Consider the following 26,292-nt stretch of genomic DNA (forward strand, 5'->3'; position numbering starts at 1 on the left):
TCAGCCCATTTCTCCCCTACACAGAAAGTTGACCTTGCATCAGTCACTTGTAATTACTGTGAGAGGTACATGAGGAATCTAATATAAGAGATTTATATATCTTCAGAGGATTTATACATATTCAGAGGACTCCAATAATGAAAGTGTAAATTCAAAAGTATTATCTGTCTGTTCATATAATTAAGGAGTGCTAAGGGAATTCCTCCTAGCAACCAGGATTATTCTAAAAATCTTTCTTTGAAAGAGAAGACAATATAAAAATTATTGCATCTATTTTCAACTTCTGCTGTAACATGGGACACATATAATAATATTGTACTTCTTATAAGAAAAAGGCTTACTATAACTTACAGTTGATGCCAGTCTAGCCATTCTGGAGTTGAGTGAAAAGATAGAAGCCATGCCATTTAATTTAAAAAGAAAAAAAAAAAAACCCACCAAAAGCAAAAAATTGAGCTTCCAGCATGAGGAAAGTGATACTGCCAAATACAGACAAAGGATGAAAGGTATTTAAAAGTTGTAACTGGCTAGTGTATTATCCTGCCTCTGTTATTGTTCAAGGAGCACCCTATTAAGTGAAGCGCTTTGGTAATACTAACTGTTGTCAGATTTCTTATGTAATCTGATTACTCATTGAAATCAAGACTGTCTTTAGTAAACTACTGCCCTTCCCTAGGACATCAGATCAAAAACAATACTGTGGACTAAACATTGTTCATGGTACTTGACCCAATGCAAAGTAAATTCTGTATCTTGCTGTGTGCGCTTAGTTGCTAGGTCATGTCTGACTCTTTGTGACCCCATGGGCTGTAGCCCACCAGGCTCCTCTGTCTATGGGATTCTCTAGGCAAGAACACCAGAGTGGGTTGCCACTCCCTCCTCTAGGAGCTCTTACCAACGAGGGATGGAACCCGAGTCTCCTGCACTGCAGGCAGGCACTTTACCGCCTGAGCCACCAGGCGAGCCTGTATCTGTATCTACGTATCTACATCCTTTTTCCAACCAAAAACAGATGCAGATAATAGGAGTGCATTATTTAAAGTATAATCCTTAGTAGTCATGGGACAAAGTAACAAAGGCCTTTTCCCACAAAACATCTTTTTGAAACAAATATATATATATATATTTTGGTCACACACATGTGGCATGTGGGATCTTAGTTCCTTAATCAGGGATTAAACCTGTGCCTCATGCAGTGGGAGTACAGAGCCTTAACCATTGAACCATGGAGGAAGTCCCTGAAATATTTAAAATCTGAGTAAAAAAAAGTGTCCATTTCATCAAATACTTTTTGGAGCTTATGTATGTTTTATCTTTTAAGTAGCTCTAACTCTAAATGCTCTGTCTTATATAGAAGTGAGACTCAAGATTAAGAAAACATGGGATGCAACACTGGAATAATCAAGTAATTCCCTGTTCTATACCTTTATTTGAAATATATAGGAAGAAGTATATCTAGTCATATTGATGATTTTGCTAAGTCAACTACTCATTATTAATGCAGTCTAGAGACAACTATGACAATTTCATTTGTTTCTGTCTTTTTGTTTTAATATTCTAGACACAAATGATATTTTAAAACTGTTTACAAATGTAATCAGATCATTGGTTTCACACAGACAACAGCTCACACCTCCACCCAACTACCACCATCATAGCAATTAAATAAGACAAGCTGGGTGACTGAAGTTGAATTTTAAAGCACTACAAGTAAAAATAAAGTCATAATTAACACTCATTTTAGGAGATGAAAAATTTACTTTAAAATTGCAAACATTTAGCAAAGATAAGACATAAACGCTATTTTCCATATTCTACAGAAATATAGTAATTTATAGCTGGCTTGGTACATGGTCACATGATAAAAACAAATCTAATGGAAAAAAAAGAATAGTTTCATTCTACTTTTTTGCAACTTATTACAATTTAATAAGTGTACCAATAAGTACTGGAGGATAGCTGCATGGGAAGATTAGAATCCTAGGGCTATTTGCTAAATACACATTATTGTATTATAATGATAAGAACAAAATAGGTACAGATATACAATTAACATGCAATTTAAGCTATTATTTTGAAGAAACAGGACAGAATTTAGTGAACACATTGAAAAATGTATTTTTAATAATGTGTGGTTATAATCAGTATATTATGGTATTTTACAAGGCATGGAATAACTTCCTCAAATAAAGCTTGGCAAAATGAAACAGGTTGAGCCAACTTCTAAAGAAAATTTAAAACGAAGGAAAAGAAAAACAAGTGAATAATTCTGTTCGATTCTCTTCTAAGTATAATAAATAATTTTTAAAGTACCATAATTTCATGCTGACCTCAGCATCTCTAAATTAAAACAAAGCCATACTTTGTACTCTATGAATCTGCTTTGTCCAATAGAGCAGCCCCCAGCCATAAGTGGATTTTTGAGCATTTGAAATGTAGCTAGTCAGAATTGAGATGCTCATGAGTGCAAAATACAAGCTGAATGTTGAGGACTTTCTATGGGAAAAAAAGGCAAAACACCTCAATTCTGTATATAGGTTACACATGTAAAAGATAATATTATTAATATATTGGGTTAATTAAAATATATTATTAAAGCTAATTTTATGTATTTCTTTTTTTAATGTGGCTACTAGCTTTAAAGTTTTAAATTACGTTATGTGGCTTGCATTTGTTTTTACTGGACAGTGCTGATACAGAAAATCTATAGTCATTATATAAGCCTTAGAATTTAGTTATCACTCTTAAAGCACTCTGGAGTATTAGCTCCCAGAACACCATAAGCACATACTGTAAATACATTATTACAAAACTTATTTTTATCCCTCTGCAAGGTACACATTTTAAGTGTAAAAAGAATTCACAAAATATTTAATCCTTAAAAAACATCAACTAGAATATGGTAAATGCTAAATGAAATTCAATGCCGGCTGTAATACCGGGGGAAAATAGTTTAAGAAAAACAGCAGCGCAATCAGAGTAAAGGCAATTAGTATCTTCAGTAAAATAAGTTAGCCAAAATTATCTTTAATACCCAGGATCTGACCTTGCACCACAGATCATACATGTAACTTGTCCCATTTAATCATAATCTACATTGTTCATTTAATCTTAACACTGACTGAAACTTAACTACTCCATTTTCTGGAAGATCTTTAAGCATGTAAAATTAACAGACCTGGTGAAATCTAATAGCAGAATATAGTGTCTGAGAACTATACTTTAAAGTCCCTCAGTGTTAAAGTAAGCAATTGCCTAGTGTCCAAGAGACTTGAGGTGAAAAAAAATTTTTTTTAGAAGCTATGAAGAAAAAATAAGATCACTGCTCTTTTAGCATTTTCTTCTTTTTAGTTTCTTTGTAGCAGGGTGTATAAATATTTGGCATATTTATAAATACCTCATCTTCTATTTTGTCCAATTCAAAAACAAGTTAACCTAGTACATACTCCATATATACACCATTATTATCCTAGGAACAACAAATACCAATATACAATACCAACAGTGGTCACCTCAGTCAGAAGCCAGTGTTAGTCATGCATCAACAATCTCATCAGGAGGCACTGCCTAACGCTGCCTGTGCTGCATATTCCGCTTGTCACATCTCAGGCTGGAATGCTTGTTTTTAAACTGTTTAAATCTGTTTGTATTAGGTAAACTCTGTCAAAAATGCTCTGAAAGTCACAAATTAACAGATTCAAACTACTAGGTTATTCATACAAATTTCTCCCTCATTTTGCTATGACTACTTTTAAGACACTGGAAAGTAACCAAGACTTAGGGAGAAATAAACAGAACTTATACCAGAAAACAGAGATTCCCAGGTGGTGCGTGCCAATACAGGAGACAAAGAAACGTGGGTTTGATCCCTGGGTCAGGAAGATCCCCTGGAGTAGGAAATGGCAACCCACTCCAGTATTCTTGCCTGGGAAATCCCATGAACAGAGAAGCCTGGTGGACTATAGCCCCATGGGGTTGCAAAGAGTCAGACACAACTGGGCATGCATGCAGAGAGAGAGAGATACTAGAAAATACTAGACAGACTGACAGAGAATCTGATTGCAGAAGACTATAGCAATTCTCTCTAGAGTTCAGCAGCCTATTAAGACATTTAATCACATTCATCAATGTGCCTTACACAGAGATACTACTTAAACTTTTCATATCTATCTTCAGACCATTTCTACATAAACAATTTAAAATTTTTTATTACATGTTACTAACTCCAACCTAAATAAGCCTAATTCATGTCAAATGAGAAAAATTTCCAGTTTCAAACATATATTACTATAAAAATAAACTCTTCAATGAAAAGATGACAACAGTCTCTTTTCTGAAAGCTGTTACACTGATGTTAGATCAATAATCCACCAATATTTACTGAGCACCTACTATGAGTGCATTCAGCCTATACTCGTTCTTTAACTAAAAAAAAAAGTCTGCTCCAAATGCAAGATGACATTTGTGAAGGAGGATAAAGTATTAGCATTTCTAACAGATTGCTGTATGAATCAATATCTGAATGTGTGAAACTATTCATCCCTATGACATTGAAAAATCTCAAATTTATTATTGATCGCTTTATAAAGATAAGCATTTGAAGTATGCTGCATAGTACTTTGAGGAAAGTGACCACCATACATAAAATTAAGGCTGATTCCCTATAGGTATGGAAGAAGAGTCAAAATGTCATGGTTCATAAGCAACCAAAGATTTACTATGAATAGTTTACACCAATATCTGGTTCATTCAAGCAAACGGGCACTGGTGTTAGATTTCCAATTTTGCTTGGGGGGGGCTGGTGTAATAAAGAAAACTGCTTTTAAACAGGAGCACTTCAAGCAAGTACGAAAATAAAAGTCCTTTGGATAAAAATCTTTGTAAAACCACTATATAAGTTGAAATTCCAAACCTCAATTAAATATATATACATATATATATGTGAATACACACACATATGTAAGCCTTAAAAGTATCTAAATTTCACTTACAATGTTACACAGCTGTATATCATTGCTTTGTATGTTTGAACCTGATTATGTATCTTAATACTGTATTTCTCCTGAAGCTAAGGATATGGACAGTGATAAGATAAACAAGCTAGTTTTAACTTTCTAGCCTTTAACAATTCTGACCCGTTGAGTTCCTACAAGATGCAAGGCATTATGCAGTGTACTGAACATGTATACAAGGCCTCCACACAAAACACTCTCAGGGAAACTGAAGTTTTAAGAAGCAGAAGAGTTATCAGTTTGAAAACCAGCAGTAATCATTTTTTCAACAGGATTTCCAAAAACTGAGACTTAGGTCAACTAAAACATCCCTACCTCTGCTAAACATGGAAAATAATACAATACAAAGTCACTTCTGTAGAAGACATGTGTAAGAGAACATTCATAATAGAGCCATAGGGACTAAAGCAGTGAGATGAACAAGGAGGCAGTCACTGAGGGTCTATGAGCTACTGCAATGGTAGTAGTTTATAAAAAATACTATCTATACTAAAATTTTTAAGAGCTAGTAATATATTAGCATATTTTCACCTTTTTTTTGCCACTGAATATAAAGTTTTGTCCTAAATTTACTAAATTTTCTACACCCTGAGGAATAACAACAGATTAATAAGTGCCAGGGTTAAGCTTTGTCAGCCATATTATTGCACAGAAAGCACAAACTATATATAGCTGATATGCTTGGAAGCACAAAATTTCATCAACAGAGTAAGCTACTACTATTTTTTTCTTCTTTTTTTTAAGTAAACAGTTTGGTTTTATAGTGTTAACATGGCCTGGTTATAGTGTTAACATGGCCTGAGAATACAGAAGTCAAAGTTGGGAACCTGAGGTCCCTAACCCCCAGACCCACAACTGACACAATAGTTTTCTGTTTCTACCATAAACATGACCCATTGCTGTCCTTTAGGAATACATATTCAACAGTTCTCTGAAAAGCACTTTGGAATCTTAAGTTATATGTTTTAATGAAATTATAATTAACAGTTATTTGCTATCTGGAAATATGGAATTCTGATCCTTCCCCTCTTCACACCCAAATACATAAAAAACCACATTTTAAATTTCATCTCATTATTTACTTCTGTTCCTCCAATATTTGAAAAGATTAAACTTCCTTTTTCTTTTCCCCTCTCAACTATCATCCATAAGCCTGAATTTCGGAAGGAGTTCTTAAAAGTCCTTAAAATGAGGCAAAGGATTCACTTAGGACAACCATATGGCATTTCTGTTGGGACAGAGAGCCACTGCTTCCCTTTAAATATGGGCGGCACAGGTTTCAGGCTGATCTTTAGTTATGAATATGCCATCCTCTTAAACGTGATGCCTCCAATCCCGAAAAAGTTAGCTGTTTCTGAGAAAGAACTAATTCTTCATGGTAGGGTGCTTGAAAATGCTAACTAGTGAAATGCAAACCAAAGCATCCTTCTTGCTCATATCAGTAACTCACTTAAGGATAAAATATTCCACTAGACCATGCCTAGCAGTTGGAATAAATAAAATAACTAATCAATCAACTGTTTAATAAAATTTTCACCCTTTGATTTTTACCTAAATGTTAATTAAACATAATCTTGCTTCAGCAAAAAGTAAGAAAGGCACTCAAATAAACACAGTATGCACAGTTATTTTTTAAAAGACACTATGTGATAGTAAGTGGAATTCTCAGGGTGGACTTTCCCTGCTCACTGCCTTCGTAACACTGAACTTGCCTAAGCCTTCCTCCGCTTTCATGTACTTCTCTAGTGAACAGGGGCACATCACAGAGTATACCCAAGCACAGGAGGCTGGCAGCATGTAAAGTGCTAGGGGCTGTATAGCTCTATTTGAGAAATTTATTTAGAAGACAAAAAGTTCAGTTGTTACAATGCTGTTCAAATTTTCTAGCATACTTTAAATATTTAAAAGTTTTAAAATGTAATTTTCTAGTAAGAAAATAATTAAGCTTACAAAAGCTTTTTGCAAAAAAAAAAAAAAGTGTTTTCTAACTTCCTTTGATAAACTAAATCTTTAGCATCTTCTGTAATATAGGGGAACTAACGTAGAAATTAGATTGTTGCATAGCAAGTGGTAGCATTCCTAATTTATATTTAGCCCTCATGTCAGATATCATCTTGTGCTATTAAGAGAAAAATACTAGACTGACAATTTGTTCTCAAAAACATTAAGTTTTACACACACATACATGTATATACCTAGACAAGCATAAATTCACATGACCTGAATATATCTAAATGATAGTGTATCACAATATATATGCGTTCCTACAAAAAAGCCACATAAAAATCCAAGAACTTCTATTGGCATGTCTTGTGTTACTAAGTCCTTATCTGAAGATTTAAGTGGCTTTGTGTGACATCTTGTATATTTAATCTGATAAATAATGAAGCCTTGAATTTAAATTAGAATTGTACCACTCAATAAGAAATATGACTCAAAGTCTGGGCCCAGAGGTAATAAAATGCTAAAACATAGAAAAGAAAAAGGGGACACTAAAAGGTATCAAATCCTGATGTTAAAAAAAATGACTCACAGGTTTAAGAACTATCAAAAAAGTTCAAGTTGTGGAGGGGAAAAGGAGAAGCATAAAATGACTACTTATGCATAGATACAGATCAACAAATCTTTGAAATCAGTTTCCTCAGATACCCCAAATTGGCTCTGGCTCTATGGGCAAGATCTGTCCTCCAAAATCATAAATGAATAGGAAGTAGTGTTCTTAATGAAAATGGTCTTCATTCTTCTATGAATTTTTAAAATATATTAAAGTACAGTTAATTGATATCATACAGCTGCATTTCTTGGCTGGGATTTAACAAGCATAAACAAAGTAGTTTAATGAAGAAAAAAATCTAAATTAACTTATTCTATATGCAATAGCTGCTCCTAAGTATCATGAAGGCAGAATACATCATTCATTGACAATTCAGTGCTCTATTCCACCAATTTCTCAATCATAACTCACTCTACGCATCCTTCATGATTAATTTTCCCATCTTCAGTTAATCAATCATAAATTTAATAAATATTTAATAAGTCCTTACAATAGGCAAGGCAGACAGAATCTGGGAACAATTACCAAAATAGGTACACTTAAAAAAGAAAAAGATTAGGGAGGAGTGAGTGTAGAGATATTGTATCTGTAAGATATTTACAGATCTTATTGCTTTTATTTTACTTGTCAGTAGTATTCTTGACCCAGGATGGTCTACAATTCTTCCAGTGAAAGTTGGATGAAATGTGTGTTAATCTAGATCATCTTTTCCTTTAACAGTGACATATTTATTGAAAAGTAAGTGAAGACTAATGAATCTCTAAAAATAGATACATCCTTTCCACTGCATGAGCTCATTCAGTCCAAGAGATATTATCACACTATAGCTAGTGAGTTGGATGTCAACCACTCAAAGTAAAGCACACAACTATACAGGGCAATATTATGTTCTTCTGTGAATGAACACTTGAAAACTACAAATTTTAGAAATAAAGTAGCACACAAGAGTCAGATACAAACTGTATCCTTTGGATATTTCTATTTTTACTTGGTACTTAAAACTATTAGGAAGACAGGAGACCAAGATATATTAAAGGACTGCATGGCTTTGTGCAGGGGTGAGTTAAGAGACTTACAACACAAGAAGACAGTTAACATCAAAGAATGGCAAGAAACTTTGTGGAAGACATAAAAAAGTGTGGAACATTATAAAATTTAGTTGATGTTTCACAGGAGATTGTCTATACTCATGTCTTGACACTCTCACACTCGCACATCAAAGCATAAGGAAGCCCTATTAGTCGGGATACTTAAAACGATCCTTGGAAGAAAAGTAACAGTGAGGCCAAAATCTAGCAACATACATTAGTGGAACTGACTGGATCTCCATGGCATCTGTGTGTAGTTTGGCCCTCAAGCCTTGCAGCTGCTAAAAATCATAAAGTAATAGCTTTATCCAGAGGTCTAGGTAGACCTTGAGGTATTTGATTCAAAATATGCTTTGTAAATAAAAGGTTATAAAATTATGCTCATAATGCCAATCATTTTCTCACCTAAATACTACAAAAAGTTATAAAAGGGTAATTTTTGCCCTAGGAGAGAAGAGCAGCTTCTGTCTACAAGTACCAGCCTAGACAAGCTTTTTGGTATTCTTAAGTCTCACTTGATAGTTTGCCACTCAACAAAATCATGATACACAAGAAAAGGACCTATTCTTTTCCCTTAAGGCAATGTTCCTCACTCAAGTCTAGAGTCTCCATAACAGTGAGATAGGAGAGGTCTGCTTTTCCCTACACGTCTTTCTTACCCTACAGGTAGCCTAGGATAAAAAGAGGAAAACAGGCAAAGCATAGTGGTCACACTGTTTCAGCCACTACTACATTTTATACACACAGGATAACAGACAGCATCATTAGGGTAACTTTTAAGGGGGCAATTTATATTCATATTTTGTGTGTTTAATGGGGTATGGAATTAACTGGAAACAGGAGAATATCTTTAGTTTACATCCATGAAATATAATAGACATGGAAAAAACCATGGATGGGGAAAATAAAGAGAAAGGTGTGTGGAAAGAAGAAATGCAAAGCACTGCTTCATATCAATAAATGAGATATTACCTGGTACTTTTACCACATCTGTCTCACCTATCTGAAAAATGCAGCCCTTATTATTGAAAAGATAAGATGGATACTTTGGTACCTCATCCCTGATAAATTCAGTATCAAAGTTTCTAAATTGTTTTATTTTTTAAAATAGACTGAAGAACTAACCTTCAAAACTATTCTTTCCCCCTGGTTTTTGCCAGTAAACTTAATAATCCCTTCATAAAAATTTTGTACTTTATCCAGTGTATCCTCAGTAACTTAAAAACTTTACAAAGGAAGGTTTTTAATGGATACATTTCTATGCATAAGCCTGCCATATTGCATGGTGAATTTGGAGGAAAGTAAGTAGTAATAACTAAAAATGGCATTCTAGGTTTTTTTAAAATTGATTTTAATTGAGGTAAAAAAACTTATCAAAGCTAGTGGTAAAAGTAAGTTTCCACTACAATTGCATAAACTCATAAAATTAGTTTTTTAAAATAATTAGTTTAAAAATGGATTATATTAGAACTATGTTGTTCATATAAATTCCAATATTTCTGACTTCAGTTATGTTGGCCTATGACTTGAGTATAACACGCTAGTGAAAGAAAAATGGTGTGTATTTTCACAAATTCATCCACCTGGCCATCTGATTCTCAAAACAGCAATTAGATAAGTAATTCTGAAATTGTATTTCTTAAGCTAAACTATAGCATAACTTTTTGACTACCAAAAAAGAAAAAAAAAAAGCCTATACAGCAACTGCACTGAGGTGGGCTGAGGTGTGTGTGAACCAATCTGGAGAATCAAATGAGAAAAGTCTCAAAGATAGGAATATACAGGATGAGAAGTTAAAAAGAAAAAAGTTAAGACTCACTGTTCAGCAAGAAGGAACTACACAATTATTTTATCGCCAAAGGAATGCCAGTTCTTAACAAAATAAATAAAATGAAAGATTTACTAGGGACTTTTAGCCTAAAGATGAAGAACATACAGATAGCCAATAGTAGCAAACAGTTCATGCAATTATGTAAATAAGAAAGAAAAGCGATATTGCACTAAAAAGGGGAACTTTGCAGGACTAATTCACCTCTTTCATTGACTCAATGTAACCAGCCATTTTCTGTATGCATTGGCAAACCTGGCTTGTTCCACGTTCCGACAGGTGGACAGTACTTGATCGATGAACCTGTGCTCCATTTCCAGGCCCAGGGAGTCTGGAGCTGGAGTCCGCTTCAGGCGTTTGATTTCCTGGGAATAGCCTTGCTTGCTAAAGTCACTAAGTCCATCCACCTCCATTGCCTGAGATGTGTGGGGGCCTGCTGGGATACTGTGCAAGTCACTCAAAGTTCCCCCAGGACTGTCGGCAGGTGGCAACTGGATCATGCTGTGAGGAAACCTACCATTTAAGTGATGCTGAAGGTAGAAAATATGCCGCCTGTGAAAGAAGAGGAGGAGGAATAGAACAGAAAAAGAAAAATCACATCACAAAGTCAAGCTTTTCAGAAAAAACAGAAAAGTAAGTTGACAATTTCAAAACACACAGTATTCAGTTTCACTGCCTTCGGTAACCCAGAGCTATCTGGGGGAAGGAGAATAGTTAAGATGTAGTCTCTGGTATTTGGACAGAGCTTCTCAAGTCCAGATTACTGGTTTGTTGAAATACTACCCCAAAGGTTTTTTAAAAAACATTGACTGAGATGATGACAATCACTTGGTGCTGTTACTCTCTGTAACTATAATATGAAACTAGAAATGGGTTTTTGCCCAATCTCTGCTATAAATTAAAATATAAAACAAAACCAAAAATTAACCTCACTGACAGCCTAAAAGACAACTGATTTTCAGCAACAAGAGGATTAAACAGCTCCTCTAGAAGATTAGTCTATGGCCTCTATCCAATAGTTTCTTTAATAAGAACAGAACTGCTGCAATTGGACTTACTATTTTAGAAACCCTCTGAATTTCCCCCTAATCCAGCACTATAGTCTCATTAAACATCCACATGTGCTAGAATGTGCTGGGCTCTGAGAAAAGTATGTTAAAACACACAGTTCCTGTTCTTCCTCTAAGGAGAGTTTTCCTGCTCTTAGAATAATCTGTAGTTATTTGTTAAAAATGAAGATCCATATGCTTAATTTCCAAAAATTGTGAGAAAGTGGGGTTCACATCTTTGTACAAAATAAGGTAAACTACATAGATTTTAGGTTGTTATATCTCATCATTTATATTAACAATTCTAAGCCTTTAAAAGAAAATTCTATTCATTTTCCTAGCTTATTCTGGAACAGACAAAGGAGCATATAACAGACTCATTTTACAGATAAATCTTAAAGGACAGAGAAGCAGCTTAAGGGCACTGAATCAGTAGAAAACTGGTCTGTATGATATATAGGTCTTCCCAACTGTCTCTTCTCCCCATTCCAAACTCCCATTAATCTTATGAAAAAGAAAGTTTCTGTTCTAACAATCTAGCTATCTTCCAAAAACAAATATAATTTTTAATATTCTCTGAGCCTGGCTATTATGTGTCTAAATATGAAACAGCAACAAAAATCTAACACCAAAACATGCAAGTCAAGATCTATCTCCTCTTCTAAAAATGTGGAATAAGACTGTCTTGTTTTTAAGAGAAAAAGACAATTTTGTATTTATAAAGGTGCCAAAGAGGGGAGATTGTCTTTCATCTTCTCATATATCTTCCAAATATATTTAGTCTGGAAAAAGGGAACAAATTTCAATTAACTTAAAAAAATACACAATTTAAATACGCAATTTAAAATGCCTACCTCTTGCCTAACACAGGCAAGTCATTTGTCTATAAGCATAATCTTGTAACTTGAAGTAAAATCTGTATATTTAATGCCAGAGATGCCTCCAACTAAATGATAATCCAAAATAAACCAATCAGGGGATTTCCATACTTGGATTTCATTTCAACATGACAAGTACTGTCAAAGGTACTTAAAACTCAAGTTATGAGGTTGCTAACCCTCTTTCACACCTTCATAATAATCCTGAATAGTAAAATTAAACAAATATTAATAAAATATATTTTATTTTACCTTAAAAAATAAAAAAATGTCAAGAGATTATACTCAAAGTAAATTAATCTGCAGGCCATCATGGTTGGGAAGAATAGTAAAGCTTAACCATCTGTGTGTGCTCAGACGTGTATGACTCTTTGCGACCTCATGGACTGTAGCCCGCCAGGCTCCTCTGTTATGGAATTCTCCAGGACGGAATACTAGAGTGGGTTTGCCATTTCCTTCTCCAGGGGGATCTTCCAGACCCAGGGATCAAACCCACGTCTCCTGCATTGGCAGGCAGATTCATTACCACTGAGACATTTGGGAAGCCAAAGCTTAACTATTCACAGGGTCTAATCATTGGTCTTAACCCTGACTGTACATCAAATTTACCTGTTAGGGTTTTTTATTTTTTTAAAAGACAGATGGCAGCACTCTATCGCAGAAACGCTAAGTATCAGGATCTCCAAATAGGGAGTCCAGAAACGTTTTTTAGTTTGGAAGTAACATATGTTATTCTGGTTCACAGTCAAGGATGAACACCACCATCTTGAGCCATTGGCAAAGGTCTGTGCAAAGAACCTCATGTTGATGAAGACTGTGAAGAGGCTATGGTAATACAAACTCCTCTGAATCACTCAGGCAAAGTTCCACAGTCAAGTTACCATATTTACCCAAGGAGGCTCGAGTCAGATGTAAGACCTTCTGTAACTCTCATAAGGACACACAGAATTTCATGCAGGAAATACATCTTCCTTCTCTTACCTATGACACCAAAGGGTTTCATGTCCTGGGTAGGCATCAATAAGATCAGTGCTGAATTCAACTTCTTCTTCTAGAAGATGGGGAAGATTTATCCTTGATTCCTCTGCTGAAGCCACTGCTTCTTCATCTTTTGGGAGAACTACAGTTGACTCACTTCTCAAAGGACTTTGCTCCAATACAGAACCGTCAGTCACAGTTCGGCTAATCAAAGACTTTAATAAAAATTGGCGGTAGTGAAATCCACTGTGGTCTGAAACATGCATGGATGCCCAGTGTTTAGTAGAAGACAGTTCATCAAGAAGAATCTTGTAGGAAGGAAAAAGGGAAGTGAAATGAGGAATTGCTAAAGGTTTTCTTTTTTCCGTTAATGCTTTGAATTTCTTTCATTCATTCCTTGTTTTGATAATGCCATTCCTACCAATATTTTGTACATAACATCCAACACAGTGTTGTTGCTTAATAAATACTCATGTTCCATTTCTTTTAGAAAATAATAATTTTTTTAATACTACTGAATTTAAGGACCTTTCTAATTGGCATACACATAGAACAGCCAGATTCTAAAATGAGGAGAGACATTGGGTATTCATTTTTAATTTAATGCTTATACTGAAGGGAAAATATAAATTCAGAGGTCACTTTGATGGAAACTTTTTTTTGCATTTAATGAATCTGTACTGTATCTAACTATGTGTTCAACAATAGACTCAGTGTAATTATTTCTCTGGCACTATTAAATGTCATCAGGGCAGAAACCATGTCTATTTCGTTCACTACTTAATTCTAAGGGCTTAGTACAAAAACATGATGCATGACTAACAGGAATTTTCAAGTGCTCATGACTTTCACTACTTGTCTCAAACTTATCACCAATGATAAGAGACTTTTTTAAATAGGTAAGACAAAATTCAGCAGTGAACTGTTTAAATCTGCAAACTAAAGAATTTCAAATGGAGATTAAAAAGCAGCATTTATGAAAAAATAAATTATTTGGCAGTGTCTCAGTCAGGTTAGCAAACAAATAAGTTTTGATCAGAAAAAGGTGTATTGAGGGCCTACCACACCTGTCAGAGGATTTTCAGACCAGTTAAGGAAAAATGACATGTACTTATCAGTAGTGAACCATACACACCACACAATGCCAAAGGCTCTTTTACCTGCTCTTCAAGGAGCTCAGGCAAATGCCTTCTTCTTAAGCAAGATCCCTCTCTACTTTTCAAAGAGAAAACTAGAAGTCTTCCCTCTTCTCAGCCTCCATAGAAGTTCTTGTATGTTCCATCATATATATTATAGAAATTCCTGTATACCTTTTCATCCCCACTAAACTATACAAGTTTTTAAAGATACTTATTCATTTCTAATTAATGTTCCCATCACCCTATACCCTATATATAAATGTTTAATGAATGAATGAACAAATGAACAATTTAATAAACAAAGTGACTGGTAAAGAGGGATATGATTACTCCCAGCTAGGATGGTCAAGTTTTATCAGTGAAATGTTTTAAACATCTCCTTTAAATTATAATGAGTTAATTCACAGCCACATAAATTTATTTCAGAGGCTATTGCCAGTGAGTCTCTGAGAAATGGAAAACAAATTGCTTATTTGATTTGAAAGGTGGGCAAAATAAATCCACCAGATAAACTTCTACCTGCAAGACAAAAACTAATCTTAAGGTTTTTTTTTTTTTAAGAATTATATTTTTGAAGAATTAACCTGCAGGAAATTCAGACTATAATACAGCAGCGTTTTAATTATGGTACAGCTTCTTACTATGCATTGAAAAGAATATAAAACTTGTTTAAGATGAATTTATATAATGTGAAAAACATTTAGATTATTTCTATTATATATTTTCTACATGTAAAAATTAAAAATTTATTTTAATTTTGAGGCAAAAATAGCATATATTTAAAAGGTTTTCAACAAAACTAATTCAATTCCTAATAACTCTTTTCTGAGACTATTTAAGAGAAAAATTCACTATATTCTTTTCCCTAAGATATAAAATGCCTACTAACTAAAGAAGAAATCTTTCAACAGGAATTTCAGGGTGTTTTCTTAGTAGAATAAAAGGCAGTGATTTCTTTTTTTAAAAAGACAGCAATTATTTTTAAGTGATCTTAAAGATACGGCACAAAGATACAGCTTAAATGGAAGGCACTGACAGAACAAAAGACCTTTGTATAATTATTCTTTTCCAACATTCCACATAAAAATGAGTAAGTGAATAAATAAATTATAAGGAAACTATGGAAGCAGGGCTATGAAACAGAAGATAACAGGTTTAAAATGAAAGACTACTAGAAATGCTAGTTCTTATATACACACACACCATGAGTTCCATGAATTTTTTAAAAAACATTTGGTTTTTCTTCTGATTATACAAGATGATTATTATAGAAAAACGTAAAAATACAGAATATAAAGAAGCAAAAAAATCCCCACATCATTCATTATCCTACTGACCAACAATGACTACTTTTAATATTCTACCATTACAACCAATCTCTCAGCTTTTTGCAATAATGCATCTGTTTAATTTACTTAACACAAATTTCGGATAGCTTTTATATCAAAATTTTATTTCATTTAAAGTATAAATTCCAATTTCATTAAGTATTACTCTACAACATAATTTTAAACTTTTGCATAATACTTCATCCTAACGATTATCACAATTTAAACCATTCTGTCATTTGTTTCCACTTTGCGTTAAGTAACATGCCTATGTATACACACATATAAATCTATGTACATGTCTTATTTTTATTTAGGAGAAATTTCTAGAAGTATACTAACTGAAACAGTGAGAAAAATTCTGTAAAGTTCTTGATGTGTATTTCAAAATGCCCTCCCAGAAGGCTGTATAATTTATGCCCCTATTGGAAGAAGATCTTAATGTTTGTTTCCTAAATTCCTCATCAATACTTTAGTTGTAGCTAATTTAGTAAGTGGAAGTCAAAGTTAAAGTTGCTCAGTCATGTCTGACTCTTTGCAACCCCATGGACTATACAGTCCATGGAATTCTCCAGGCCAGAATACTGGAGTGGGTAGCCGTTCCCTTCTCCAGGGGGTCTTCTCAACCCAGGGACTGAACCCAGGTCTCCTGCACTGCAGGCGGATTCTTTACTGGCTGAGCCAACCAGGGAAGCCCAGTAAATGGAAAATCATGTTTAATTTACATTTCCTTAATTATGATTAAAGCTAAATATTTTTCCTATTCACTTATCTTTGTTTCTTTTACAAACTGCCTGTTTGTCTAATTCTCTTTTATAATTGCTCAACTTATTCTTTGTGAAAGTCATTACTGTCCTTATGAGTTTGCAAGAGATCTTTATATATTAAAGGTATTAAGTCTCTGTGTTGTAAATATTTTTCTTACATATTACTGCAACTGATTTAAATTCCTTTTTTCTTCACGTTTTTATTTCACTTAAGAGTTCAGGTTGGTATGTGAGATTAAAATCTAACCATCATTTTCTAAAAACTCAATCTTATTAGCATCACAAATTGAGCAAAGAATCCCTTCTCCAATCATGTGAAATGCCGTATTTATCATCAATGAAATTTGTATATACTGTGCACTGGAGTTAGTTTCTAGGCTTTTATACTCTATTTCTATAAACATTTAAATATATAAACATATAGCAATATACAGAGTTCCTTATTTTTCCTTTTTTTCCAACAATTTCTTAGCTATTCTTGAAGCTTTATTTATTAGGATTAATTTTTGAAGTTGAAAAAACTCCTGATTTTCAGTACAGTCGCAGAGCTGCACAGCCACTGCTGCCGCTGAGTCGCTTCAGCCGTGGCTGACTCCGTGCGACCCCACAGGCGGCAGCCCGCCAGGCTCCCTCGTCCCACTGCCGTCATCTAATTCTCATACACTTTCTTTTTTCTTTTTTATTGACATATAATTGATTTACGATATTATATTAGTTTCAGGGGTACAACATAGTGATTCAATTTTTTTATAGACTATACTCCATTTAAAATTACTTTAGTTTTACTATAAAATGGCTGTATTTCCCTGTGCCACAGTCCATCCCTGCAGCTTATTCATTTCACACACAGTAACTTTTACTGCCTAAATCTCCTACTCCCATCTTGCTCCTCATCCCTCCCCTGTCCTTATGGTAACCACTAGTTTGTTCCCTGTGTCTGAGAATGTTTCTGTTAAATTCATTTGTTTACTTCATAGAGTCCACATATAAGTGATAACATACAGTATTTCTTTATCTCTGCCTGGCTTATTTCACTACGCGTAATACCCTCTAAGGCCGTCCATGTTGCTGCAAATGCCAGAATTTCATTCTTTTTTATCGCTGAGTAATATTTCATCATGTATGTTAATATATACACACATACGTATCAATCACATTTTCTCTGTCCATTCATCTGTTGATGGACACTTAGGAAGGTTTTGTAGCTTGGCTTCTGTAAATAATGCTGCTATGAACACTGGGGTACATGTATCTTTTCAAATTAGTATTTCTGTTTCCTTCATATACGTACCCAAGGGTGGAACTGCTAGATCATATGGTAGTTCTATTTTTAGTTTTCTGAGGAAACTTCATACTGTTTTCATTACTGTCTGTACCAATTTACATCCTTATCAACAGTGTACAAGGGTTTCCCTTTTCACTACATCTTTGCCAACATTTATTACTTCTGATGATAAATATTTTGATGACAGCCATTCTGATAGGAGTGAGGTGATATCTCATTGCAGTTTTGATTTGCCTCTGTCATGATTATAATTTCAAAACATTTTCATCACCTCCAAAACAACCCCTATTCCCATTAGGAGTCCTCTAATTCCCCATTCCCCCCAGTCTCTGGCACCTACTAATCCACTTTGCTTGTTCTGAATATGTCTCATAAATGGAATACTACTTCTAACAGTGTTTTCAACCGTGACTGATTCCTTCCACCCCACCCTGAAAAAAGATTATTTTAAAATTTACTTTAATACATGTCCACTGAAAAACACAAACATCACAGGGAACAAAAAATAGAAAATTAAAACCTCTCATAATTCTACTCCATAGCACTAGTAAGTATTCTTTATTCTGTAACCTATTTTTTTCCTGACTAGAAAACACATGCTTATAGAAAATATAACAAAATATATCCATAATGGCACTGTGTTGGTGTGTATAAATATCTGTTGCACACTTATAATATGCCAGGTACTATTCAAAATACATTAAATATTATTCAATGCTAATAACATAAAAAATTATTAGGCCCATTTCATATTTAGTTTTATATCCTTAACTTATAATTAACATTTTTCTTTAAATAATCTTAAAAATATAATTTCTAGTAGCAACAAAATATTCTACTTTGTGATGAACTGCAGTGAAATGCATTCTGTTATTAAATTAGACTGTTCCCAGTTTTTCACTATTATATACAGTATTTTTATATACCAAGCTTCCATATTTAATATAATATCCAGTGTTTACTGATCACTTAGTATGAACACTAGGGATAGCCACTTTATGTGGATTCTCCCACTTAATTTACATCACTCGAGGAGGTAGGACTTGTCATCATCCCCAATTTACGGATGAGGAAACTGAGGTTAGAGAGGTTAAAGAGCCCTTTTTAAGGCCACAGAGCAAATTGCTGGTAGAGTCAGCATTCATATTGTGTTTGTATGATCACTGAGTGAAGTCTTTAATCACTATATCATACTGCGTCTCCCATTTTTTCTTTAGGATGAATGCCTAGAAGCAGAATTGCTACATTAGAGATAACACACATTTTAAAGTCTGGTAAATGCTACCATGTTGCCCTTTGGTAAGATTTTTATCAATTTCTATAATGCCTGCCTTTACATCCTTCCTTTGTGGTTCAGCTGGTAAAGAATCTGCCTGCAATGTAGGAGACCTGGGTTCAATCCCTGGGTTGGGAAGATTCACTGGAGAAGGAAAAAGCTACCCACTCCAGTATTCTGGCCTAGAGAATTCCACGGACTGTAGAGTCCATGGAGTCGCAAAGAGACACAACTGAGTGACTTTCACTTTCACTTTACACCCTTACCAAGCTAAATATGAGCACTTCAAAAAATCATTTTCAATTTTCTAAGTAAAAAAATGCCACTCATTTTATATGTATTTTTAAGCTGCGCTAGACAACTAATACTTTTGCGATTACTTCCTCTAACAGACAAAGCACTGTAGGACATGATCTCCCTGTTGTTCAGTTGCTCAGTTGTGTCCGACTCTCTGTGACCCCATGGATTGCAGCACACCAGGCTTCCCTGTCCTTCACCATCTCCTGGAGCTTACTCAAACTCATGTTCATTGAGACAGTGATGCCATCCAACTATCTCATCCTCTGTTGTCCCCTTCTCCTCCTGCCGTCAATCTTTCCCAGCATCAGGGTCTTTTCCCATCATCATGATCTCCTAGCTGGGCCCAATAGCTTATAAGAACAGAAAGTGGATTTTGTAAATTCAGCACCCTTCACTGAGAGTGAGAGACAGTGGCAGCGGTGACAGGAAAAGTGCCAAGACCCCCAAGGGCAGAGGAGGGCAGGCTGACAACATGTAAGCCTAGCAGTGGGCCAGGGCAGATGAGTTCATACACGACTTATGCGCTGTCATCTTTAACAGCAGATGGTCTCCAGGAACCAAGAATTTCACCTTGGCCCTGTGTTTCTGATTTATGGACTGCTACTTTAAAAGGTCCACATCAAGGCAAGAAAGTTTCCAAAGAGCTCTCAGCTCACCTGAACTCTGCCTTCCTTTATCCACAACCTTCCCCTTCCCTCTCCCTACCTCCCACAGGACACCAAGTTGTGTAGCTGAGATGACTGACTTTAAAGCACTCCATATCCCCTATACCCACCAGATAACTTGAATTCACTGCTCCAGGCCCCTGAGAATGTAGCATCGCTCCCTCTGGCAGCTGCTGTCTACGAGCCCGGTCAGGATGAGGAGACATTTCTGCGCTCCCGCTGTGCCTGGAAATTCCCTCAGTTTCTGCAAGTGCCACCCTGCTTTGTAACTGTCAGTATCTGTTTCAAACTAGATTTTTCAATTTGTTGATAGTAAGCTTTTTGTCTTTATGCCATATCCAACGTATAGGACAGTGTCTGGTAACGATAAAGTTTCACTACTTTTTTCATGAACGAATTGAACTGAGTTGACCTAGCAAGCTGGTAGTCGAGTTTCACCTAAGTTTTCTATCTATGGGGAGCAGAGAAACGAACTAAAATTCTGTGAGCCTCTACTAGGTGCCCAGTACTTTATACACATTAACACAAGTAATTTTCACCATAATCCACTGAGGCAGGCAGCAGAGCCCCTATCTTACAGATGAAAACATTAAAGCCTTACTTTACACAAAAAGCTAACAGGGCCAGAATCTGAACCCGGGTTAATGTAATTCTGTTGTTTCTTTTTCCATTCCATTAGGTGGCCACCCCTCCTGAAATGCAAAGCCATGTAAGCCGCAAAGAATGCCTTCTCTTTCAGAATTGTTGGCTTAAAATCCCTCAGAAGTGAAAGCTCTCCTATTTATTCTGGAGGAGTCTCTGGCTAGCACACAGAGAGAGGAGAGGGGGCCTGAAAGGAGATACAGGAAGGGATGAAGCAAAAATGGAGAATGCGTCCTCAATAATCTGAAAGCACCATGTGAGACATTCTGACCCCTTTAAATTGTCTTAAGCCTGGGAAGCTTTTGGAAGAGTACTCTAGATTCTAAAGCCCTGATACCATAAGAAGTGAAGAAAAAATAGAGAAGCTGTAGTATGTAAGAAGGAGTACAAGGATACCTGGCTCTCATTCTGATGAATAATAAATGATACAACTGTGGCTGAGTCCAAGCCATTAAAATTCTCTGGAAACTTCTATCTCCTCATTTCTAAACTAAAAGGATTAGGCAGTGACAGTTCCCAACCTGGTTGTGCATCCAAATAATCCCCTGAACCTGTGAAAAATACTGATCTTTAAATCCTACCTTCATTTTGATTCAGTAGACGTGGGGTAGGACGTAAGAATCGTCAGGTAATTTACAGACTCGGCCAAGTGTGGGAACACCTGTGTGAGATCTTCTGCTCCCTCCCCAGGAGAAGAGATTGTGAAAAGGCAGCCAGCTGATCTAGCACATTAACTCACATAACAAAAGGCTACCAAGAAAGAACAATTTCAATTGTATAAAGTTTAATAATCTCTTCCTGTTTCAGGGCAAAACGAGCTATACTCAGTCCTCCTTACTGCTTAAACCTCCTTTGTTCTACCAGTTCACTAGCCTAAAAGAGTGCCAAAGCCGTGCGGGTGAGGAATGCAAACTTTTTGTAAATTGCCAGTTTCCCTGGAGGTATCAGTTGTTGCAATCCTCCCTGGGCTACTGGGCCATTAGTTCCTCTACTTCTCTCTTTAAAAGCTCCTCTTAGAAGGAACTACTACATACTACCAGACGATTTAAATGGCAGACAGAAGTGTGCCTAGGGACACAAAATAACACCCTACCTTGGTGTCTAGCTTAGCCAGGTGCTGTAAAACCCAGATGCGATGAGACCAGGCATTATAGTTGCTTGGGTATCTCCCTGCTGCTTCACCACAGACCTCCATCTCTTCTTGTATTAGTTGCTGTGTCCTTTCTGCAGGAATTATTCCCAAGTTTCCTTTGGTCATAAAGGAAGGCAAGGAGGTTTCCTGAATTAGCTGTTGTAGCACCCATCGCCTGTTAAAGTAACATGTTGGCAAGAAATGAGTAAAGAAAATAAACCAGAGAGGAAAACAACCAGAGTTCTCTATGCAAAGTAATGCCCAGTATTCAAGGTTTTTTTTTTTTTTGGGGGGGGAGAGTTGTTTTTGTTTTTAATGATAATAATTTTAGCACCATGGATGTAGGCAGGGGTGGGGGGGGTGGGGGGGGGTGGGGGGGTGGGGGTGGTGAGCATAAAGGACAAAGATTATAGAATAAGCGTTCTAAAATGTTAACATCTGTCAAAAAGAGAAATGTCATCAATTTGGAAATGACAACTCCAAAACTTCATTTGGCCAGGAAATGTAAAGGCAACAAGAATGTTTGTGTGTGTGTATCTGATTGGTGGTACTGTGTGTATGGGAAGGGGTGATATTAATTAATGGCTGGTAAATACTCAAAAGCAGCACAGTTCACTTTTAATTATATGTGCATGCCTCATCCTTTGTGTGTTTGCAAAGAAGAAGCTGCACTAAGCTTTTATGAAGCAAAATTTCTATATTATAGCATAGAATCTGGAAGGAAAAAAATCAATATAATTAGTGAAACCATCAGGGAGATTTTAAAATGTCTTCATCTGTAATTTTCCCCTTATCTATTTAAGGTTTTTATTAGCATACATTTAAATGAAAAGCATTCAAAAGTGCCTCTAGCCACTTACTGTCTTTAGTTTTTACAGACATTTTCTCCTAAGAAAGCATTCTTTATAGATTAAAAATTTTCAAGCCAGGATACAGGAAATTGAGTAACAAAATTCATTTTTGTCATTTTCAAATAATGTTATTTTTAACAGCCAAAACTTGCTTTATAAAATATTAGACAAGTCAATAAATCAATGGATGCATCTATGTTAATAATAACTCCCTTCCTCTACCATCACCCCTTTCCTAGTCTCCATACACATAATCAAACACCTCTCTGTAGTCTGCTATCCCAGTTTCTAATAGGGAGAAAGTATAACCAACTGTATCATTTGGAAGCAGCTGCTCTGCAATGCTAGCCAAAGGCAAGGTTACAGTTAAGATACCTTAAACTGACTTTAAGATCCTAAAAATGCTCAGGATTTAAAAAAAGTTAAAAGTGGCTTAATAAACTAAGAACAGATTTCTTCAGAGAATGTCCCCACTGACCCCATCCAGTAAGCCCAGACCATCTCATTTTAGTCAAAGATGTTATATGGGATCCAAGAGTAAAATGCTTCCAGATAGCTAGGATTTTGAAAAGAGTTCTTACATGCACTTTGATCATCTGCCTCAGCTTTTAACCTAAAAATATCCTTTGCATTTAAGGTCTTAGCAACTTTAATTCAGTCTATACCCCATTCACCTCAGTTGCCTTTATTTGGTTAATTTTAATAACCATAACAACCACCAGCACCATTTTTACCAGGAACATACCTGACTGAATTAAATCCAAATTTAATTAAAACTCAAGTTGCTCATTATAGTTGAATATCTAAGTGCAATTTCCATAACTGCTTCAGATAGACAGTAATAACATAAAATTTACCGAGTATTTAACATATGCCGAGCACTGTGCTTGTGTTTACATGCATTACCTCAAGTAAAACTCAACCACTCTGAGATAGATGTAATTATTACTCTCATTTTACAAATGATAAAACCAAAGCTTGAAGAGATTAAATAATCTCTAGATATCACCTAAGTAGAAAGTGATGGCATCTAGGCTTGAATGTAGATATAATTTGATTTCAGAATTCAGTAATCAGTATGTGACCTGCTTCATATTCTGTGTTTTTTTTCCCTCCAGCCATTCTAAGCCCTAAGAATTCTGTGGTGTAAATTAACCACACCTGTGAATCCATGTTTCTGGACTCTTCGGAAATTTAGTTAAGGCCAGTTTTCCCAGATGTAAGTCCTTAATTGGATTTAAAGTACCTGAGAGGATCAGCTCTTTTCTGTAAAAGAAAAATAAAAAGAACTATTACTTTATCTTTCTACACAAACAAACTGCATGACTATTAATATAATTTCATTGTGAAGCAAATTTCCAAGAATTAAAAAAATAAAACTCTCTTAAAGGTTATACATAGTAATCAAGAATGTATTCTCATAATCTTGAAGTAAATTAAAAAACAGAAACGGAAGCTCCTAAATCAGCAGTGGAACTTTAGTTGTCTATTTGGTAGAGGGCAAAGGAGTTTTCCGGCTTGTATCATTCCCAAAACTTATAAAGCCTGACATCAGTATATGTAGGGCAGATCCAATACTAATCAAGAATTATTCTAGCTTCCTAAGTCAGACTTGATATGATCTACTTCATTACCAAAAACCACACATACAACAACACACACATTGGATTGAGATGTAAGTAAAAAAAATCATTCAATAGCCATCATAACAAACTTAGTTTATTTTTTAATTTTTCCCTTCTACCTTTCATATGCATCTATATTTTAACATGTAATTTTATATTCTGCTCTTATATCTTGAGAATTATTTCCACAGTTCTTTATAATCTTTAAAATAAACATTTCAAATGGTCACATAGTTTTTGTTCAGTAGCAATCCATTAATTTAACAACCCTGCCCCCTATAATTAGACATTTCAGGTTGCTTTCAAGTTTTTGCCATTCTAAAGGCATTCTGAAACAAAAACCTCTGTGCTTATAACTTCATTTGTACTACTACTTAAGATAAGTTTCCAAAAGACATTACCAGGAGAAATACTTGAATGGCTCCTGATACACTAGACCATTCCTTTTTGAAATATAAACAAAGTAAAAGGAATATTAACTTTGCTATTTTAAAACTGTTCAAAGCTTCAATGCAATTATAAAGTATGTCATGCAACAGAGCTTCACCTATTTCTCAGGTTAATATAAGTTTAGATTGAATTTCTCAGGTAAGTTTTTGATCATAAGCTCTGATATTACTGATTACACTCTGATTTTTCAATTTACCTATTGTTTTATATTAAAATTAGGTCATTTGCTAGTTTCTATTAATCTTAAAATGTCTTTCCTGTGGTAAGGGCTCATCATTTATTTCAGAGATGTTAATCTCAACAAAACCAGAGCCCAGACCATGTATCTCACCTACTTAGATGGACTTGGTTCCTAAATACCACAATCCATTTCCTTCCCAACAGATTCTTATTTGATAAGGAAAAGAACTTCCTTTTTAATGAAAATACTAAATAATGATAATAAATACTTGCATTTTATAATCAATTTTATTTCAGGTCAGTAACTTAACTCTGTAAGACAGTCTGAAGTGATACCAAGGTTTATGGCTACTTTAAAAAATGATTTATGATTTATTGACTATTTTTCTTTCAATGTACAGGAAATCTATGTCATCAAAGGAATATTTGTCGCAACAACCAGTTACTTTTATAGTTCTAGATCCTTTTTCTTTTGAAATATGTAATGTTTTGTTCAAAGGCAAAATACTACTCTATGTAACTTAAACTCTTCAATACTTTGTAGGCGCAATGTTTCTCAAAATAGGGTCCCTAACTGCAATATCATCATCGTTTGGAACCTAAGCTTCACGCTAAGCACACTGAATCAAAAAGTCCAGTGGGGCAAAGCAATGTGTGTTAAACACTCCTCCAGGGTATGCTAGCGTTTAAAAACCACTGCTGCTGCTGCTGCGTGGCTACTGTAGACAATTTACTACATTAAGCCAAATTTCCATTTACTACATTTAAAGCTCTCCTTACTTACAGCTGCCTACCTATATTCCCGCATATATCTATGTGTGTTTGCGTTAGTCACTCAATCATGTCCGACCCTGTGACTCCATGGGATTCTCCAGGCAAGAATACTGGAGTGGGTAGCCATTCCTTTCTCCAGGGGATATTCCCAACCAAGGGATCAAACCTGGGTCTCCTGTATTGCAGGCAGATTCTTTACCATCTGAGCTACCAGGGAAGCCCATATGTAGCTATACACAAGAGGAAATAAAATTTTCTTCAGAAAAGAGGAAGTTACCCTACAACTGAATCTTTATAAAGTTTCTTAAATAAGGGCCATCTCTTAATCTCTTTATTTTGAACAACAAAGTTATACTTGTAAAGATATCTTAGTCTGAAACAACCTCAATCAATGGTATAGATGGATGCTTAAAAAGACTGCCTGGTAGAATCATTTAAAAAGGAAGCAAAATTTTACCATCAATTTAAGAAATATTCCTAGGAGAAGGACT

At 35.2% G+C, this 26,292-nt stretch overlaps 1 protein-coding gene across 1 annotated transcript in view; it reads right to left on the reverse strand.

Moving 5' to 3' along the window:
- Window positions 1–1,518: 1,518 nt before the first annotated feature.
- The window catches only part of PTAR1 (protein prenyltransferase alpha subunit repeat containing 1), a 49,333-nt gene continuing 24,559 nt past the window's right edge, over window positions 1,519–26,292 (reverse strand). Inside the window, exons 4-7 of the mRNA XM_061132705.1 lie at window positions 23,934–24,038; window positions 21,883–22,096; window positions 13,391–13,695; window positions 1,519–11,034 (exon numbers count right to left, since the gene is read on the reverse strand). Coding sequence (XP_060988688.1) covers window positions 10,692–11,034; window positions 13,391–13,695; window positions 21,883–22,096; window positions 23,934–24,038 — 967 coding nt within the window. The 3' untranslated portion in view covers window positions 1,519–10,691. The remainder of the gene's footprint in view (window positions 11,035–13,390; window positions 13,696–21,882; window positions 22,097–23,933; window positions 24,039–26,292) is intronic.

This window comes from Dama dama, chromosome 29 (assembly GCF_033118175.1).
Source record: "Dama dama isolate Ldn47 chromosome 29, ASM3311817v1, whole genome shotgun sequence".
Taxonomy (NCBI): domain Eukaryota; kingdom Metazoa; phylum Chordata; class Mammalia; order Artiodactyla; family Cervidae; genus Dama; species Dama dama.